We start from the raw sequence: 20,703 nt of genomic DNA on the forward strand, positions 1-20,703 counted from the left end.
TCGAATGCGGTCCTTCGCTTACGCACGCACGCACGGATGGAGGGGAAAACCATAGTCCCCCTTTCGCTCCGCGGTGCGACTGGGGACAATAAATGATCACACAGCATATGTCAAAAACAAATTTTATTCTCATAATGAACCAAAATTGGTCATTTATGCAAGTTCCCCAAAAACAAACAAAAAAAAAAAAACATACTGCACCTGTATATAATTAGCAAAAATATATTGCCCCAATTCAAATCCAAAAACTACGACGTGAAAGTTGAGGATAATGACCAGTGACAATATAAAGTGAATTCAACGCACTCAGATTTACCATTTCCGTTTAGGCCACAAGGGCAAAACAAAGCTTTAATTCCATCAAAAAGCCACCTTCAGGTTCACTTGGATCGATAAAATGTGAAATCCTTATTCATTGATCAACCAAATTATCGATACGCGGGGTCTGGAAAAAGGCACCCGGACAAGGAGTCGCGTTTAAACGTCATGAGGTGGTTCTGTATTTACACAAATCAAAGCATCTTCCGTAAATGCCGATTGCAAATATAGCAATTTTAAATCGAACTCCACGAGTGTAGGGAATGGTTGCTTAGTTCATGAGCGCATCCATCTGTACCAGGCGGGCATTCGTGTCACCAACCAGCCGGTAGGAGACTATACCGGCAAATGTGAGCAAAGCCCTCGCCTGGCTACGAAGCTGTCAAGACACATGAGGGACGGGTTGAGGATGAAGCGTTAAATTCACAAGACAGCATTTATGGAATCGTAGGACTAGGACATTAGGAGAGACGTTCGTAAACGACGGAACAGTCAGCATGAATGGAAGAGGACTAGCAGTCCAAACTGTGACAGCGAACCACGTGACTACGTCGTGAACGCACGCCAAAAACAATTTCTCTTTTTTTTTTTTCTTTTATACACAGAGTCGAGGCTCGTGAAAGACCTAACATTTATCAAACAAACAAATCAAACAAACAAGCAAACAAAGTATATAAAAAGGGGAGCGGTCGACAAGATGGGGAGAGAAGGGGAGGAAGCACGCAAACACAACATTTGAGAGCAGGGACATCAGGAGATGTGTGGGAGGGAGAGGGCCTGGGGGGAGGCAGGATAGGTATAAAACGCAAGGACACCAAGGACTAATGTATACACCAATGTATCCTTGGATACATTAAAGCACTCGTTCGGTAACGCTCGGAGCCACAGTGGCCAACTGGTTTCGATTTAAATATCTAAGAAACATCGTTTACAATTGGGACGTGCAAGAAAGAATGGGAAGAGGAAGATGTCAACGGAACATGGAATTTAAGTTTGTTTTATTTTTACAGTGACCTCTAAGGTTCATGGAGGAGCTTGTACATATTGTGTGCAGGACACAGACGTCAATGCAGTTTTACACAAATTACGAGGACGTTTGTAGACAACAAACAAATGGTTATAGGATTTGAACCCGGGTTCTCTGCATCGTGAGCCAGGGGGTTCGGTGGAACCTGGGATCCCAGTTTAACAGCTTTTGTGCATTGTGGGTAAACCAAAACAGGATTCCAATATACAATAATCATCATCATCATACTATAATGGAGCTATGGTGTGTATACGTATGTATGTATGTAGCTGAATCTCCAGGCATAGCTCCTCCATGAACCTTGGAAGTCACTGTAAAAAAAAATTCTAAACTAAAACGGGAACATGATGTTTTTGGGGAAACTGAAGCGAAAATCATTCAATTGTAAAGATATATATGAGCTGAAAGAGAAACTTTATGGTATAAATGGAAATCACGAGGACCGGATTATACATCGCAGTCACTGTTTATCGTGTATAAACGAGGATGGCAGGATGACGAGAGGTATGCACACCGGACTAAGCTATCTAGCTTTGGTTCGAATCCTAACCCAGCTATAAGTTGTCATCCTAGTGTTTCACAGGCATGCTGATTCATCAATGTGGGTACCCGTCCCTCATATGGACGTTAAACGGCATCCCGTCTGCCCGGCATGCATTGGTGGACGTTAAAGATCCGACGGTGTCCTCTGAGATGAGTGGGCGAGCCATCGCCGGCAACCTGACCAAATTCCCTCCATAACTAGCAGAGGGCACTGCATCAGCGGCACAGCTGTGCCCTCAGCCGATGATGCTACATACGAAGGAAGAAGTAAGCGTTACATCAAAAAATCATATTGCGTGGTTTGGCGTCCGAATCCATCCATAACTGTTCGAGATATCCTGCTCACTGACAAACAAACAAGATGTCATGCAGAGCACGATACTTGCTAGCTCCACTCCATCCCCCCCCCCCCCCCCCCGAAAAAGTTGCCATGGATATATCAAATTGTCCATTTCATCAAGGTTAAAATTGATGATCTCAATCAAAGCTCCGGTCAATTGGATGAAAATTTATTATTTTATTTAAATTGATGATTTTAGAAGTTTGACCTCAAAAGTAGTTGATTTCCCAATGCAGTGACCCAATATGCAAATCCTGTTCAACTCGATCGGAAGAAAAATGACGATTTTAGAAATTTGACATGATGACTTTTGACCTTTGACCATCAAAATCAATAGGCTTCTCACCAGTGACAACCGCTACAACTGGGTAACGTTTCATGACGATCGGTTTAGAATTGTGACCTGTAAGCGATTGACAAAGACAATAACAAAGTCGACCCACCAATGTAGTTGAAAAATCTTAGATTTTGTAAGTAACAAACAGGGGTGAACACATGACCTTCGTCCACCTCTGGTGGATGTGTGAATGCGAGGAGAGAGGGTAAGGGAGGAGGATTAAACTGGAGTCTAAACCCCCTCTATAATCTTCTATTACAGGCAGGCCTGGAATGCCTTTTCATTTTTACACAGGTATGATCAGGTTTCACAAAAGGTTTTGAATGCTGCAGCACATTCATCTACCATTTCCAATATCTCTAACGTAAAGTCACAGCATCACGAGAAAGGTTCTCAGATGTTAACACCAAAAAGGCCAAGGCCTCCAATCAATGAATAACAGTTTATGAGGTGTGTAAAACTTCGATTAATTATCAGTACATATTTTGTTGTTAATGTCAGGGGGTAGATGTCAAAAGAGCCCCACAAAACATGGCCTCACCGACTCCAAGTCCTCTGCTCCAGTTGTTGGGCGGCCCGGTCCAGCTCCTCCAGCCGCTTTTGTTCGGCGGAACTTGGTTAACAATATGTTCATGGTGGCTAGAAGCACCTCAGGAAGGTTTTTACGAACCTGAAAGCAAAACCACCAAGCACAATGATTATCCTGTCATGTCATAGCATTATCCAGCAAAGGCCTTCAAAAAGGCATCAAACACAACCACTTCTGCGCAAGATTTCTCACATAGTCCAGGAAGGTCTGCACAACCTGAATAACACAATAGGCCATTTACACATTACACAGGGGCGGATCCAGATGGGACTTAAGAGATTCTGACGAACGACATAGGCCTTTAACCAGTACGGTCAATGTACAGTATCATGTGATGTGGTGAAATGAACGAGTACTCTGGGACTGGAATTGAGACTAATATTTTGTGGAGCGAAGCGTCCAGGTATTCAAATCAGATGGTTGGATTTGTGGAGCATGTCAGAATGTCACCTACGGGCTCACCAAAATTTAAAAGAAATAGGCATTGCACTAGGACTAGGAGGTATTCATATAATCGCCACCATAACATCAAAACTGGAAGCAGATATTAAATTAAGGGTCAACACTGTGATTAGTGAGAAATGGGGCTACAAGGCCTCACACCAAGGTTGTCTGTCTATGCTTTGTCAATAAAACCCAGAGATCCCCCACATCCGGGATGGTGTCATCCCGTCTTCACTAAGTCAAAGCTACAACAGAGTTATAGAGGCAAGAGGGAAAGGGCCGGTCCATGGGAACTGTTCGGCACTCTAACCGTGACTGCGCTGCCCTGACAAATCCGAGCAGCAGTGAAGAATGAGGAAAATTTACCCCCCAACCTGCATTGGGGTGCACAACCACCGCAAAGAGGTGTCCCCATCGATGCATGGTGGCATGTTGGTGAGGATACTGGACTAGCATTCCCAGATATTGTGATTTCCCAAATCCAACTTGAAGGGGGGCAGTATTAAGGGTTCAGATTCTAAGCTTCAGGAAGTCGAGTTGGTTCAGAAGAACTGCCCCGCCAACACTGGATTGTCAGGGAAAAAACCCACTTGGCTCATTAACAACCTTCAGGGTGGGATTATCTACCTGCACCACCAGGTCTGGTGTTCAGGTGATGTTGGTCAATTTGATGTGGTGGCCATTCATCCCCTTCCCTTGGTCCAGGTCATTCCAAATGACTGTTTTGACTGTTCTCCTATATTTGCAAAAATAAACCGCAAACTCAAAAACAGTCCAAAAGATTACTTTCTATGCTTGGTTTGTGCCATGGGCAAGGGGAAATTTCTTCGTTTTCCTTTGGCCATGATTAAACGGCCATCAATGCCTGTGCTAGATGAGGAATCATTTATCATGAAGCCATCAAGGAATACAGTAAACCCTCAAATATTGCAGGGGTTACGTTACTTGAAAGTGTAAAAGGGGGTTTTGGGAAAAAGGAAATGGGAAAAGGGGGATTCGGTTCCTGGTTCTCGAGAAAATATAGAGAAAGGTGGGCGGCAGCTAAAAATAAATCATGGTTGAAATAAACATGTATAATAAATATGAAGCATGTTAACATTGAATTAAACTAGTGAGGTACCCGTGCTACACACGGGTGGGAGGCCAGAAGCAAACAGACAATGCAGAAACAGTGAATGCTAAAGCATGAAACCAATAAATTCCACATTCCTGTAACACCTTCAGTCGCACGTCAGACATGGACAACAAGTTCGTGAAGGACTTCAATGAAAAACGTACCCTTTGGCAAACAAACGGGTACGTTTGTTCCATACCCAGTCAATGGCGAATCTGCATATGGCGATCCACGAATTTCGCGTTTAGAAAGTAGAAACCGTCACAGCATTTTGTCATTCACTTGAACTCGATCTCTTTTTTCATTCCAAACAGCATAACTCCAATCACAAATGAAATAACATCGATATAAAAAATAAACTTTTAACAACATTCTTGACAAAAACAAATATTTAAATCCTGATGTGAAGTTCCGTATGGTTGGGTGAATACAATTACGAATTCAAAATCGTAATTGTATTCACTCAATTCCAATCATCAATTGATACTTTAACAAAACGATTAACATGATTAACGTTTAACGATTTAACATTACGATTGAATGACGGTTGTATTTGGATATTATCAAACCCGCGCATTGCCGTCATCTGTCCACTTCCGCATTCGCGGCAGGTTCGTAATTGTCATCAAAATCTAAACAGTATTTGTAGAATTTCAATAAAAGCCACATCACTGTTCATATCGGTAAATATTACTCCATAGTGTTTGGAAAAACTGGAAAATTGGAAAACTTGGAAAAACAATACAGCCTATTTTACTCCCAAGGGTCTCAGGAATACCCACCCAAAATATCGTTGCGATCGGTTGAGCCGTTTTTGCGGTACCTTTGAACGGACAGACGGAGATTTGGTGAATTGTAGTAAGTTCAGATGCAAATAAAATAAATACAGTTTAAAACTAAAACCTCCCTCGGTAGAGAGCATACCTCCGCCAGGCCGACCAGTTTATGTTTTGTATCCCACTGATAGGCCGGATCTGAACCAAAATCGAATTGGCTTGTTCTCGTCATCGAACCAACTCATCTACCTAGTTGTCATAATCGGCCCACAAGTTTTTGAAATATCGTGCTATACTGTATATTGTTTTGGGGCCCCATCTCCCAATGATGAAGAATCACTTTTAAAAAATGTTTAAAAACTCGTATCCGGATTCAGATTCGAATATTTACAAAAATTCATTCGTTTTTTTTCCTTGTCACACCCCTAACCTGTCCACCTAGTTTCGGCCGAATCCGTCCACAACTTTGAGATGTCATAGTATCCATCGTTTTTTTTCCCCATATCTCAATGGTGAAGAATCACATAAAAATTTGCGGATTCAGATCCGGATCTTCACCAAGAAACAACGGGTGAAAACAAAACCTCCATCCATCTTTGGTGCCGGAAGTCGATAAAAGCACAAGATGTTTACCCTTTACATTTATTCCTAAACAGCGAGGTGACTTTTACAAAACAGCAAGGTGGGTGAGGGTAAAAATATTACGTACAGTACTGGACCCTGGCGTAAATATAAACCACAAGACTTAGCTTGGGATAATGATGTGGCGGGAAGGGAAACTAGAGTCTAAAACTCCTCTATATCTTCTATTACAGGCAGGCCTGGAACACCTTTTCATGCTTACACAGGTATGATCAGGTTTCACAAAATATTTCAACTGCTTAGTAAGTTTGGCAGGACAGACAAACCCACCTCATCTAAAAGGTTCTTGAATGCTGCAGCACGTTCATCTACCATTTCCAAGCTCAGTGGAAGCAGCTTCAGTTTATCCATTATCTGGAAACATTTGTTAACACAAAATAGTACATGATGTTAACACAATACGTTGTATGTTACTTAGTAGATATCACAAGGCAAAAGAGCCCAAAGTAAGTTCACCATGTAATCTTCTGGAAGGTTAGGAAATAAAAGCCAATAATTTTTCAAACAATCAATGTTTATCGCCAGCGTAATGAGATGGTCTTGTATCACAGGTGGTTTAACTGATCCATCGCAAATTTCTACTAACCATTAGTCGCCGTGCTACGAAAACCGATTTCTTTCCACTCACATCAATTGCTCGATCCACTTGCCCCGCGTGGTATTCATCAAAGAAAGTAATGAGGTCAAGTAGCAGGTAGAAAGTAGTACTCAAAGCTTTGTCCGTGCCTACGTGCAGGGTGCGATACCTGTTTCCAAACCGCAGAAACATCAGGACACCAAATGCACATCATCATGACCACATTTGATGGCTGGATTAATTAAATAATATAATTAATCCAACACGCATGTTGATGAACAAAGACTTTCAAGCACAAACGGTTTTGCTGTACTCTCCAAATTTTTCTTACAGCATCTTAGGCTCATAGAGAAACTTGTAAATATATTGCTTGCAAAACAATGACAATAGCAGACAATGGACAAATCAACAATACGTGTTTATATGCTCAGGGAATGCCGAACATGCAAACCCATTTTAAGCATTCTGGGTTAATTTCACATGTCAGCATGATCACACAGCATGCTTCTGCCCAAGCTGCGTGACATCGTTTACAATAAAAAGCCCTCGTGTTGAAAAGAAGAAGCATGAAAAGACATTTCAGCACCTGTCAGCAATCTCAAGTGCAGCTGTTTTCAGGCGGTCACGGTTAGAGTGTGGTGCACCAGGTCCAGCCACGAGAGGACTGAGCAATCGGCTCATCAACTCCAAAACCTTGTCCACATTCTGGAGAAAAATGCAAATACGGTGCAAATAAACTACAGTATTGTTACAGACACGACTTTGATGTTAAGGTGGGCCGAGCGGAATGGCCGTCGTGTCCGCACAAATTACCTGATTGTACTCGAACGTTGACGAAGCCGCGCCACGCTGGCTCAATAAGGAAAAAGAAGACACACGGCTGAATTATAATGACAGACACCAGGGATACGGTTCTCAAGACCTCCGGAGGAGATTATATTCGTGCGGAAGGTCAGATTACAGGGACGAGAGGTACAACATAGAAAGACAAGCACTTAGACACAATCTTATATTATTCCCGGACAGACGACAGACAAACGGGACAACGGCTGACTCACACGGGGGTTGATGGCAGGAAAGCGGGTATCGATGGCTCAAGGTGCACTCTTGGCTCAAAGCAGGGTACACGGTTCGGTCCAGAGATGCGGGGAGGTCTCGTCGCAGCGCTCAGAGGTGACGTTCTTTCTCAGGCCTCTCCAAACTCAGGCGCATCTGTTTCAGCGCTCGCAGGTCCTTCTTTCTCCAGCTGGGGGCGCATCTCACGTCACGTCCGCTACGTGGCCGCGTATATCCGGCGGGGAGTGACACGCCCTCGGCTCGCTAGCGCCGCCCCAGATGGAATCGGTCCGCCCTTCTGATTGGGTGCGGGGGGTTACCAGGCTCCGCCCTTGAGGAGGAGCTGACAGCCAGCCCCTCCGTGGTAACCCCGTGGAGCGCGTGGTCAATGGCGCTAATCGAGCCGGTGTGAGGACGCATCCTCCCCCGCTCCGCCGCCATCTCCTCTGTTGTTGTTGTAATTGTTGGGGAAGAAGATGGAAGGAGGTATGGGAAAGGTCCTAAACTCACTACTGATGCCATATAATCACATTCTGGTGCAACGAAGAGTCATAATTAATGGAGACGAGGCCTTAACTGACATAGAATAAGAATAACTAGGAAGATGTCCGAAAGTTGTCTACGTGTGGTGCGGTGGACCTGGGCACGACATTTAATGGGGGAATAAGGGGAAGGTCGGCTCTACTGATTGTTATTTACATGCAATGGGACTAGGGAATGGGGGATTGGGGAAAGTTGGGGAGTATTGGAGAAAATAGGGGAATATTTACAAGCGGATATGGAGGCCAAATTCCATATTCGCAACATTGCACCCTTCTCTACCCTCGGGGCGTCCCGACCCGATAAATTTTTACCTACTTTAGTGTGGCACGCAATGTAGTTCCCTCTACTATTAACTCTACCCTGAGTGCGACAGTTTTACAGATATTCACAAATGAGTAAATATGTCCCCCTGCGACGTTGCACCCTTCTCCTCTCAGAAACACACCCACAGGATAACCGAATCCGGAAAGAATTCTCAAACTAAACATACAGCCGGTAGGGAGCATTATTTACACAAGACTACGCTGATATTTACACTACGATCCAGGACCTGTTTTTGGAGGAACACATGCAGATGTTATGCATAGAGAGAGCACGCTTGCCAGCATCGATACACCAACCCACGAGTGCTCTGTGGCCGACGGCCTTTAATAACGTGCAGAGCACCCCCTTCCCGAGCATCAAAAGCACCACCCCACCACCAATCGGTGCAGTCACCATTGTTCATTGGAATAAAAATAAATTCGACAACCCCTAACCCTGCAGGTGTCTCTTGCTCTTCTTGTGGTGCACTTGGTGTTAACTAAAAGTGGTTCACCTGTATGGCATAGGTGCCACGTTGACCCATAGGTCCATCCCCGGGTGGTGCTTGGCCGCAAACGAACTGCGGTCCATTGTGGGTGGCCACAAACATTGCGGTCCATATGGTGTATCGATCCCGGCAGCAAACAGCGAAAGTGCAGGCCCACAACTGCGCAGCCAGCACCTCTCTCTCCTCTCTCTCTACCCCAAAGCCAGATCCTCGGAGGTGGGAGACAAAAGAAGCAGACAAGTGAGTAAGGTGGTAAGGGCGCAAAAGTGCACGCAATGTAAGGTGATGCACACTGGGGGCACATGGGAACCAGGTGAGACAGGTACGTTCCTATCGTACGCCCCCCCCCCCCCACCAGGTAACCTACATGGCCCCTCCCTTACCCCTTACTGTATCCACAAAACACAACACTACCCATAAACATCTACTTTACAAATCAACAAACATCCCTACTGTCTTCCCCGTTCCTCCCATAAACCAAATTCGTCTTCTCTCCCTCCTAACCAATCAAATTTGCCATTTTCAACTGAACATCAAAATTTGCCATCACCAATTCATCATCAGTCCCTCCTAGGGAGGGAGAGATGGAATCACCCCAATGTCTCATCCACGTCGTGATGCGTCTCACAAATCCTCACAACAATTCTTACTTCCTGCAACACAAAACAAAGAAAACACAGGTGTGGAGTCATCATCATCACCACAGGTAAGTGGCTGCGTATGGTGCGACAGGTTCATCAATCCTAACTATTTCCTAAGTGACTTTAACAACTTTACACTACCCGGGGTCTTTCTCCGGCCAAACCATTGGCCCTCTTACACTATGGGTTCTAAAAACCAATTCCCATTGGCCAGACTGTGGTGCTCTTCAATTTGGGGTCTCACTCCCCCGATTCATCTCCCGGTGCCCTCGCACAATTTCTGGGCTGTGGCGTGTACCTCTCCCAGTGGGTCTACCCACCTGCACACCTCCACCACTGCAGTTGCCTCCGAGCTTACCTGCTCCTCACCCTAACCTAACTACCTGGGGAAGGCCCTCTGGCTCTCTCCCCACTCGGTGCCCTCTCTGGCACTGGGCTACCCGGGTCCGTCCTCCGGATCCTCGGGCCCCATCCACAACTCTACCGGCTCCCAGAGCCCACCTGCGGCCTCACCTGGCCGACATCCTCACAGTGGTGGAGTGCCCAACCAACTACACACACTAACAGGCTACACGCCCAGCCATTTCCACAACACTAATGCACCCATCCACAACACCATTCTGCAACCGCACCACAAATGCCAATATCCAACCACAATTTACCTGTACCCTCTACCTAACACTTACACTACCCGCCCCGGGTACTCGTGAAAGGGGTCCACTCTTCCCCCATCCACACCTTCGCACCATGCACACCACTCCGTACCACTTACTCCAACTCTCTCCCCACACCTGTACTTGCACACCTGTGCTCTCACACCTGGTGCCACCTGCACCCTTCTCTCCCCAAGCGCATTCACGCTGATCCACACACTCACTACTCATACACTGCTCCACACACCTGTCCAGTTGCACACCTGTGCAATCACACCTGTTCAATTCTCAACCAGCATCATCTCATCTAACTACTCCCCTCTGAAACTTGCGCTTCCCAGTCGTCCCTTTAAACTATTGCGCTCCCTCGTCATTATCATCCACACTAATCTACCTGCGTCCCCACTACAGGTATCAGTCACTAACTAAACTTAACGTTACCTAAGGTCATCTTCTCTAGATCCCTATCCATATCCATATCCTAACCCACCCGGGCTAGTTTTCACTGCCATACACCCCATAATCTATTGCTCCTTTGCCCCCCCACATGGAAAGGGTGGCAGGGATGCCATCCCACCACGTCAGGGGTCTCTCACTACCAATTTTGCACATCAAATTTCAACAAATTAAAAATTTGGCCAATCACTGCCCATCATCTGCCAATCACTACTGCCAATCCCTTGCCAATCATCAAATTTTGTTTTTCTCTAATTTTGGGTCCAAAACACTAACCTCATCACCCAGTCGACTCACTAATACCTCTCGGTGCGCCAATCCCTGTCCAAGGCCCGGCTTCGTAAAGCCAAGCAATGGATGCTGGTTGTTTTGTGCCGGCGGCTGGATGCGTCCGGCATTCGGGGCAGGGACGGGGGCTTACCCGTGCCGAGATCCCACGCACCATCTCGGCACGGAGCCATCCAATGTCCCGCTCTCGACCTGCCGGCACGTCTCACCAAAAAGTGGTCGCCATGACGACCCTTTCTATCGGGCCGCCCGCTCCGCCTAGTGGAGCACGGACGCGGCCGTTCAAAGCGAGGCCCAGCCCGCACCGAGGGCCCGATTCGGCTATAAGTCGTTCTCAACTCTACCCCATCTAACGTCGATGCTTCACCTGCATGCTTACACCCCGCAGCCCGTTCCTTGCTCACACATCCCGCCGTCTCCATGCTCCTCGTCGTACCTTTCCTTACACACCCAGGTACTCTCATTCCACTCACAGACTTGGTCACACACCTGACCACCGAACACTTTGGCACACATTCGTTGCTCGCACACCTCACCAATACACCGCTTCGCACCCCCTCCTCGGTCACCTCCTCTGTGACAATCACAGGTGTGCTCTCATTCGCACACCCAACCACGTGCCTCACTACCAACTCCAGCGTGCATTCCCACTCACGCTCTACCATTCCAGGTGTGCATCCTTCCATCCCAGGTGTACATCCTCGCTCACCTGTCACAACCAACTCACTCTCCTTGTCACTCTCACTACTCTCACCTCCATTTTTGACAGCGCACTCACCCTTACTCTTGACAGCACACTCTTTCCCCATGCACCTGTCCGTCACACACCTTTCTCGCGCACACTCTCCCGTTACACCCTCTGTAACACTCACCACAGGTGGACACTCTTCCTTACTTCTGACAGCGCACTCTTTCCTCATGCACCTGTCCGTCACACACCTTTCTCGCGCACACTCTCCCGTTACACCCTCTGTAACACTCACCACAGGTGGACACTCTTCCTTACTTCTGACAGCGCACTCTTTCCTCATGCACCTGTCCGTCACACACCTTTCTCGCGCACACTCTTGCGCACACTCTCCCGTCACACCCTCTGTAACACTCACCACACTGCGCTTCCATGTGCTCCCTCGCACACACGCTACGACCGACTCACTCTCGCCAGCACACTCACTCCTTGGCACGCACTTTTTCCTCACACACCCCAGAGTCGGACTTTCTCGCACACCTCCTTTTTCGCACACCAGACCTGTCGCACACTTCACCAGAGGCCTCTCACGAACACCCGGGTCTATCTCGACCCCCAAGCTTCTTAAATCCCCTGGCGCATCATACGCACGACCATATTGGTCACCACTTACACCGGGTCCTCTTCCTCTTCGCTTCTCCTCCATCACCTGCGAATCCCTCATCCGGTTAATGAGCACATCATCACGATCCGAACACAGACTTTGGACCAATTCTTTTACTTCCTCCTTTATCTCTTTCTTATCCTCTCTCCGTCGCTTCTTAATTTCGCTCACCCCTTCTTCCACTTCTTCTAATTTTTGCTTCATTTCCTTCATCTCTTCGTGCGCCCCTTTAAGTTCTTCCTCTAACTCCACTTTATTTTTTTCTATGTGCTCCCGCACCTCCCGCTCTTTAACCTCCATCACCTCTACCACCTTGTCCATTTTCCTCGTCAGGTTCTCATGTACCGTCTGACACTCTTTTTTAATTACCCCTACGTCCTTTTTTATCTCCTGTGTCGATTTTAAACCCTCTATTACCGCTGTGTTCTTCTTTACCTGGTCCCCCAACTCCTTTTGTCCCACTGTCAGTTGTTCTACTCCCAGCGTCAACTCCTCTATACCCCCTTGCAATTTTACAGTCCCCTTTCTCACCTCCTTCTCCATGTGCTCCTTACAGTGCCTCACCTCCTCGCGCACTCCTCCGACCTCCTCACTCACTCCTCTTCTGATCTCCTCTCCCATCACTTGCATCTCCTGCCCAGATGCCACCCTCATCTGCTCCATTTCCTCCCTGTGAGCATCCAGTTTGGTTTCTACCCCCATTCTGACCCCCTCTATCTGCTGCCCCATTTGGTTAACTTCCCTTTCCGCTTGGTCCCTCATGTCCCTCAATTTGCCTTCCATGGTGTTTTCTAACCCCTCTAACCCATTTTTCACTCCCTCTATCTGATTCTCCTGGGCAGCCATTCTATTTTCTACCCCCTCTAACCCCTTTTGCATCCCTTCCATTTGATTCTCTTGAGCGGCCATTCTGTTTTCTACCCCCATTAACCCCTCCTGTATTTCCCCTAATCTATTGTCTAATTTCCCAAATTTCTCGTCTAATCCCTTAAAATTGTTGTCTAATCCCTCACCAGTACCCCTCGCTTCGTCCCTCATTACCCCCATTTCGTTATTCATTACCCCCATTTTTGCTTCTAGCCTCTCCATAAGGGCCCCCATTTGCAACATAAAAAGGTTCGGATCCACCAGGGGCGCTGCCACGGTCGCGGGCGCGGTGACCAGCGAGGCGCCATTTTGCGCTCCCGCAATGTCGGGCACAACGACGCTATTTTGTGCGTCTGCTACCCTCGCTGCTTCGCTCTCCTCGCGTCCCTCAATTTGGTCCTGGACCGACCCTGCTTCACTCTCCCCTACCGGACCCCAGCCGTCTTGATCCGCCATAGCGCGACTTTCAAAATTCGAGTTTCGTAACACCAATCCAAATTTTGCTGTTATAATTTCGTCGAGCGCAATAACCGCGGGACCGCGCTCCGGATCGATTTGGTCGAGCGCCGTACGCGCTCCGGCTCGATTTTCCCTCCCAAAATTTGGGCCTAACTAATTTAGTCCCGGGTCCGAATCTCACTCCTCGACACCAATTGTTACCGTACTAACACAATTGGTGTCCAAAATTTGGGCTAAATAAATTTAGTCCCAGGTTCGAATCCCACTCCTGACACCAATTGTTACAGACACGACTTTGATGTTAAGGTGGGCCGAGCGGAATGGCCGTCGTGTCCGCACAAATTACCCGATTGTACTCGAACGTTGACGAAGCCGCGCCACGCTGGCTCAATAAGGAAAAAGAAGACACACGGCTGAATTATAATGACAGACACCAGGGATACGGTTCTCAAGACCTCCGGAGGAGATTATATTCGTGCGGAAGGTCAGATTACAGGGACGAGAGGTACAACATAGAAAGACAAGCACTTAGACACAATCTTATATTATTCCCGGACAGACGACAGACAAACGGGACAACGGCTGACTCACACGGGGGTTGATGGCAGGAAAGCGGGTATCGATGGCTCAAGGTGCACTCTTGGCTCAAAGCAGGGTACACGGTTCGGTCCAGAGATGCGGGGAGGTCTCGTCGCAGCGCTCAGAGGTGACGTTCTTTCTCAGGCCTCTCCAAACTCAGGCGCATCTGTTTCAGCGCTCGCAGGTCCTTCTTTCTCCAGCTGGGGGCGCATCTCACGTCACGTCCGCTACGTGGCCGCGTATATCCGGCGGGGAGTGACACGCCCTCGGCTCGCTAGCGCCGCCCCAGATGGAATCGGTCCGCCCTTCTGATTGGGTGCGGGGGGTTACCAGGCTCCGCCCTTGAGGAGGAGCTGACAGCCAGCCCCTCCGTGGTAACCCCGTGGAGCGCGTGGTCAATGGCGCTAATCGAGCCGGTGTGAGGACGCATCCTCCCCCGCTCCGCCGCCATCTCCTCTGTTGTTGTTGTAATTGTTGGGGAAGAAGATGGAAGGAGGTATGGGAAAGGTCCTAAACTCACTACTGATGCCATATAATCACATTCTGGTGCAACGAAGAGTCATAATTAATGGAGACGAGGCCTTAACTGACATAGAATAAGAATAACTAGGAAGATGTCCGAAAGTTGTCTACGTGTGGTGCGGTGGACCTGGGCACGACATTTAATGGGGGAATAAGGGGAAGGTCGGCTCTACTGATTGTTATTTACATGCAATGGGACTAGGGAATGGGGGATTGGGGAAAGTTGGGGAGTATTGGAGAAAATAGGGGAATATTTACAAGCGGATATGGAGGCCAAATTCCATATTCGCAACAGTATTATGAATCTTTTTCTACGTTTTTTTTTTTTTTTAATTTATGTTTGAATTCATTTCTCATATCTAGTGTATCACCGGTGCCTTCAGAGAGTACAGTAATCACACCCCTTCACTTTTTCAAATTTTTTTGTGTTACAGCCTGAATGTAAAATGGATTAAATTGAGATTTTTGTCAATGATCTACACAAAATAACCCATAATGACAAAGTGAAAACATCTTTTTAGAAATCTTTACATGTTTATTGAAATTGAAATACAGGAATATCTAATTTACATAAGCATTCAACCCCCTGAGTCAATACTTCGTAGAAGCGCATTTGGCAGGGATTACAGCTTCGAGTCTTCTTGGGTATGTCTGTATCAGCTTTGAAAATCTGGATTTGGGGTGTTTCTCCCATTCTTCCTTGAAGATTTGCTCAAACTCTGTCAAGTTGGATGGGGAGCGTCGATGAACAGCAATCTTCACATCTTTCCACAGATTCTCAATGGGATTCATGTCTTGGCTTTGGCTGGGGTATTCAAGGGCTTTCACATTCTTGTTCTGAAGTCATTTCAGTGTTGCTTTGGCTGTATGATTGGGGACATTGTTTTGTTGCAACGTAAATCTTCACCACAGTCTAAGGTCTTCTGCACTCTGAAGCAGGTTCTCCTTAAGGATTTGCCTGTACTTGGCTCGATTAATTGTTCCTCTATTTTTAAAATTCTCCCAGTCCCTGCCGCTGAAATGCATCCCCAAAGCATGATGCTGCCACCACCAAGCTTCACGGTAGAGATGGTGTTAGATGGGTGATGAGCTGTGCTCAGTTTCCACAAGAAGTTGTGCTTTGCATTCAGGCCAAAGAGTTAAATTTTCATCTCATCAAACCACAGAATGCTCTCAGTTTCTTTTGCCTTTTTGCAAACTCCAGGCGTGCTGTCATGTGCCTTTTTCTCAGGAGTGGCTTCTGTCTGGCCACTCTCCCATAAAGCCTAGATTTGTGAAGTGCTGCAGAAACTTGTCCTTCCGGCAAGTTCTCCCATCTCAGCCAAATAATTCTGTAGTTCTGTCAGGATGGTCATTGGGTTCTTGGTCAACACCCTGACTTAGGTCCTTCTTGCCCGGTTCCTCAGTTTGGTCAGACAGCCAGCTCTAGGAAGAGTCTGGGTAGTTCCATATTCTTTCCATTTCCTGATGGAGCTCACTATGCTCTTGGGAACTTTCAACACTCTAGTTTTATACTCTTCCCCATTTCTACGCCTCCTCACAATTCTATCTGTGAGTTCTACAGACAGTTCCTTGGTCTTCATGGTAGAGTTTCAGCTCTGACATGCAGTCAACTGTGGGTCCTTGTCTAGAAAGGTGTGTTTCTTTCTAAATCATGTCCATTCAATTGAAATGACCACAGGTGGACTGCAATCAAGTTGGAGAGATATCTCGAGGATGACCAAAGGAGTGTCATAGTAAAGGAGTTGAAATTTATTGACTCAAGACATTTCAGCTTTTCATTTTCAATTAATTTGTATGAATTTCCAAAAAAAACTCCACTTTGACATTATTGAGTATTATTTGTAGATCAGCGACAAAAAAACAACAAAAAAAACAACATTTCAATCCATTTTAAATTCAAGCTGTAATGGAACAAAATGTGAAAAAAGTCAAGGGGTGTGAATACTTTCTGAAGGCACTGTGCTTGAACATAACGTATGTACCCGAGTCTAGCCAGTTAACTCAACTTATGTTTAAATGGTTTACATGTAGAACCAAAGCATTCAATGTGGAATGCGAAAGGAGATTTTAATAATTCACTTGCATATTTATTATGTACTTTAAAACAAAAGATATAAATCAGGAAAGGGGTGGGATGCTCGACAATTAGGAAGGGGATAGATGCTGTGGAATCAGGAAGGAGCAGGATGCTATGGAAGCAGAAAGAGGTCAGGAAGCTAGGAAATTAGGAAGGGGGCAGGATGCTGTGGAAGCAGAAAGAGGGCTACGAGTAAGTTGGTATTCATATTGCTGATCTCAGAAGGACGACAGAGTGAGTCAACCATCTCGGTCTCAAAGAATGAGATGACTTTTATCATCCAATAAATTCCCCACATCCATGATATATAATGCACCCTGCTCTACCTTATAGAGGTGGGGCAAGGACGTGGGCAGCCTCACCCCGTGTCACCTTATATCGGTGGGTCGAGGATGCGGGCTCTCTCAGTGGGAGGCCTCACCCCTCCCTGCCTTATTATTTAGGTGGGGTGAGGATGCGGGAGGCCTTACGTGTCACGTGTCAAAAATACAGTCACGTGAAAAAGTGGTTTACACCCCATGTAAAGTTTTGACTTTTTCAACATATTTCAACATACAGCTATTTGATCTTCATTTCAACAATATTGATAGATAAAGGTGATATAATATAACAAATATCATGAAACATTTACATTTTGTAGTCCATTGTATAATTTAAATGAACATAAATACAAATTTCGCAGGTGGAAAAAGTAAGTACACCCCTACATTTATCACTACTTAAAATACCTAAAATTAGAATCAGGTGCACCAGCTCAGGTGCAAATGAGCAGAACATAGTTAGAGAGGATCTTGGAAGAACCTGTCTTATTTAAACCTCAGACATTTCGTTTGGTTTGCTCTTTGTTGTTGAAGTGTGCGGCGTGTCACCATGCTGAGATCAAAAGAGCTCTCTGAGGCCTTCAGAAAGAAGGTTATCGATGCCTACGAGTCTGGGAAGGAATTTAAAAAGATCTCCAAACAATTTGAAATCAATCATTCGACTGTCCGGAAGATCATCTACAAGTGGAGAAGATTCCAAACAACTGCCAACTTGTTCAGGCAACGCCGCCCCAGCAAGTTCAGCCCGAGAGCAAACCGCAAGATGCTGAAAGAAGTCTCGAAGAACCCCAGAATGTCATCACGGGACCTACAGGTAGCTCTTGCCACTGTTGATGTCAAAGTGCACGAGTCCACCATTAGAAAGAGGCTGCACAAATTTGATCTACATGGGAGGTGTGCCAGGAGGAAACCTTTGCTGTCCAGAAAAAACATCAGGGCAAGACTAAAGTTTGCCAATGAACACCTAAGCAAAGACCAGCACTTCTGGAACAATGTGCTCTGGACAGATGAGTCAAAGGTAGAGCTATTTGGCCACGGTACCAGAAGACATGTTTGGCAAAAACCAAAGACAGCATTTGACCACAAGAACCTGATACCAACTGTAAAGCATGGTGGTGGAAATATGGTTTGGGGCAACTTTGCTGCATCAGGGCCTGGGCAGCTCACCATTATAGAATCCACTTTGAATTCTTCATTGTACCAGAGGGTGCTTGAAGATAATGTGAGGCCATCTGTCGGAAAGTTGAAGCTCAACCGAAGGTGGACCTTGCAACATGACAATGACCCTAAACATCTATCTATAATGCCAGTAATCTCTGTGTGTATGTATGTCTGTATGTCTGTGACCGCTGTTTCTCGACAACCACGGGTCCGATATACTTTAAACTTGCCAGGTATATTGCTGGGGACCCGAGGATGTGCCTTTTCAAGGTTTCATATTAATCGGACAAGTAGTTACCGAGCTATGTCCAAAAAACGATTCAACCAATCAGAGAGCAGCGAGCTATCACGTGTGCCGAACGTGCCGAACAGACTCTGCCTCGGACGGCACATTTGAGAGCGTATTCATTTATTTCACGTTGGCAAACTATGTTGGCGTTAAACTATGTTTTAAAACTAATTAAAACTAATTTGCGATTCTTTCGCTTTCCTGCGCGTTTGTGCACGCTATGGCGATTTCTTTACCAAACTCCGCAAGCCGTTCGCTTTGGACCAAACCATTTCATGTAAATAGAGGGGGGGGATTGTCACCGTACTCGCAAGCCGTTCGCTTTGGACCAAACCATTTCATGTAAATAGAGGGGGGGGATTGTCACCGTACTCGCAAGCCGTTCGCTTTGGACCAAACCATTTCATGTAAATAGAGGGGGGGGATTGTCACCGTACTCGCAAGCCGTTCGCTTTGGCTTTGCGAATGGACCAAACCATTTCATGTAAATAGAGGGGGGGGATATAATTTTAGATATATATATAGTACGGGCATGCCCTAGTACCAGTAAATCCACCAAGGAATGGCTGAAAAGAAAGAAATGGAGGGTTCTGGAATGGCCAAGTCAAAGTCCGGATCTAAATCCCATCGAGATGTTGTGGGGGGATTTGAAACGAGCTGTGCATGCAAGAAACCTCTCAAACATCGCACAGCTGAAAGAATTCTGCATAGAGGAGTGGGCAAAAATTTCTCCCAGTCGATGTCAGAGACTGGTAGACAGTTATAAGAAATGCCCACTTGAGGTTGTTTCTGCCAAAGGGGGCAATACCACCTATTAGAGCCAAGGGTGTACTTACTTTTTCCACATGCGAAATTTGCATTTATGTTTATTTAAATTATACAATGGACTACAAAATGTAAATGTTTCATGATATTTGTTATATTATATCACCTTTATCTATCAATATTGTTGAAATGAAAATCAAATAGCTGCATGTTGAAATATGTTGAAAAAGTCAAAACTGTGCATGGGGTGTACTTATTTTTCACGTGACTGTAGGTGTGGCAATGACGCAAGCTCTGTAGGCGCGGTACCTTGCCCCGCCCCGCCTTATACAGGTGGGGCGACCAATCGGGCTTAGTCGCCGGGCTGCCCCACCCCGCCCCATTTTTAAAAGAAAGTATATAAAAGGCACTATTATAAGATACATGTTTCCATGTCAAAATAGATTTGAAATTTAAATTAAATATGGACATCCTTCGTTTTTATGTTAAGCCTGATGTTGGCTTTGTGGTCCGGGTGCCGGCTTGGGATCTTCGTATCCTGGGTTCAAATCCTGGTCGATCGCTGAATTAACGCCAGGTGGGTTGACTCAGCCTGTCATCCTTCCGAGGCCGGCAAATTGAGTACCAGTTCTCACTGGTAATTCCCTGTGTGTCACAAGAGGCGACTAACAGGGTTGGCGGCAGGAAGGGCATCCGGCCATAAAACATTGCTTCAAAAACGGGACCATGGTGCCCAAAAAAGGCTAACCCCTGCTCTGTGGGGAAAAATGGCCTCGAAAGGCAGGTCATGATATATAATGCAAGTAATGGCTCGTATACAGTAAAAGATAACCAAGGTAATCATAAATACAAGTCAATTCACATGTGAACTCTTAGGATACCTGCCACACACAGACAGGCGTGCTTTTTCGTAGCTTTTTCATAGTTTTTCATAGTAACTCCTTCCTTCATAAGTAGTAAAGATAAAAATATTGCCATTGGCAACAACAACTAGATGGTATTCAAAGAATACTTACCCTGCGCAGTCAACTTGGTGCGAGCCAACTGTTCTGTTTTTGAGCATTTTTAAAAATTTGATCCAATATGGCTGCCAGACCACGTGAGCGATTACATCATAAATTTAAATTCTCCAATATAATTGTTGCGTAGATCAC

General features: G+C 46.0%; 3 protein-coding genes across 4 annotated transcripts in view; 1 reads left to right on the top strand and 2 right to left on the bottom strand.

The window, feature by feature from the left end:
* LOC137435608 (palmitoyltransferase ZDHHC7-like) overlaps positions 1–20,703 on the top strand; it is a 64,003-nt gene that overhangs the window by 17,654 nt on the left and 25,646 nt on the right. The window lies entirely within an intron of this gene.
* The window catches only part of NUP93 (nucleoporin 93), a 65,396-nt gene continuing 44,801 nt past the window's right edge, over positions 109–20,703 (bottom strand). For both annotated transcript variants that reach the window (XM_068129524.2, XM_068129523.2), the window contains exons 19-23: positions 7,294–7,412; positions 6,759–6,876; positions 6,401–6,484; positions 3,107–3,235; positions 109–697 (exon numbers count right to left, since the gene is read on the bottom strand). In XM_068129524.2, the coding sequence (XP_067985625.1) occupies positions 590–697; positions 3,107–3,235; positions 6,401–6,484; positions 6,759–6,876; positions 7,294–7,412 (558 nt within the window). In that variant the 3' untranslated portion in view covers positions 109–589. The remainder of the gene's footprint in view (positions 698–3,106; positions 3,236–6,400; positions 6,485–6,758; positions 6,877–7,293; positions 7,413–20,703) is intronic.
* On the bottom strand, positions 7,445–12,887 carry LOC144893686 (uncharacterized). The gene is made up of 3 exons (XM_078785047.1): positions 12,191–12,887; positions 11,523–11,968; positions 7,445–7,467 (listed from the first exon to the last, which is right to left on the bottom strand). Exons 1-3 carry the CDS (start codon positions 12,826–12,828, stop codon positions 7,445–7,447), a joined length of 1,107 nt encoding a protein of 368 aa, XP_078641173.1. The 5' UTR covers positions 12,829–12,887.

The sequence above is a fragment of the Myxine glutinosa genome, chromosome 9 (assembly GCF_964187855.1).
Source record: "Myxine glutinosa chromosome 9, kmMyxGlut1.1, whole genome shotgun sequence".
In the NCBI taxonomy this organism is placed as follows: domain Eukaryota; kingdom Metazoa; phylum Chordata; class Myxini; order Myxiniformes; family Myxinidae; genus Myxine; species Myxine glutinosa.

Bases quoted from the DNA above. Each gene is read 5' to 3' on its own strand.
- LOC144893686 (XM_078785047.1), bottom strand. From the start codon at position 12,828: ATGGACAAGGTGGTAGAGGTGATGGAGGTTAAAGAGCGGGAGGTGCGG. The intron at 11,969-12,190 runs GTGCATGAGGAA...TGTGACGGACAG, and splicing joins GAAAGGTGTGTGACGGACAG to GTGCATGGGGAAAGAGTGTG. The intron at 7,468-11,522 runs GTGAAGCATCGA...TTAACATCAAAG, and splicing joins TGCGGGGTGTAAGCATGCAG to TCGTGTCTGTAACAATACTG.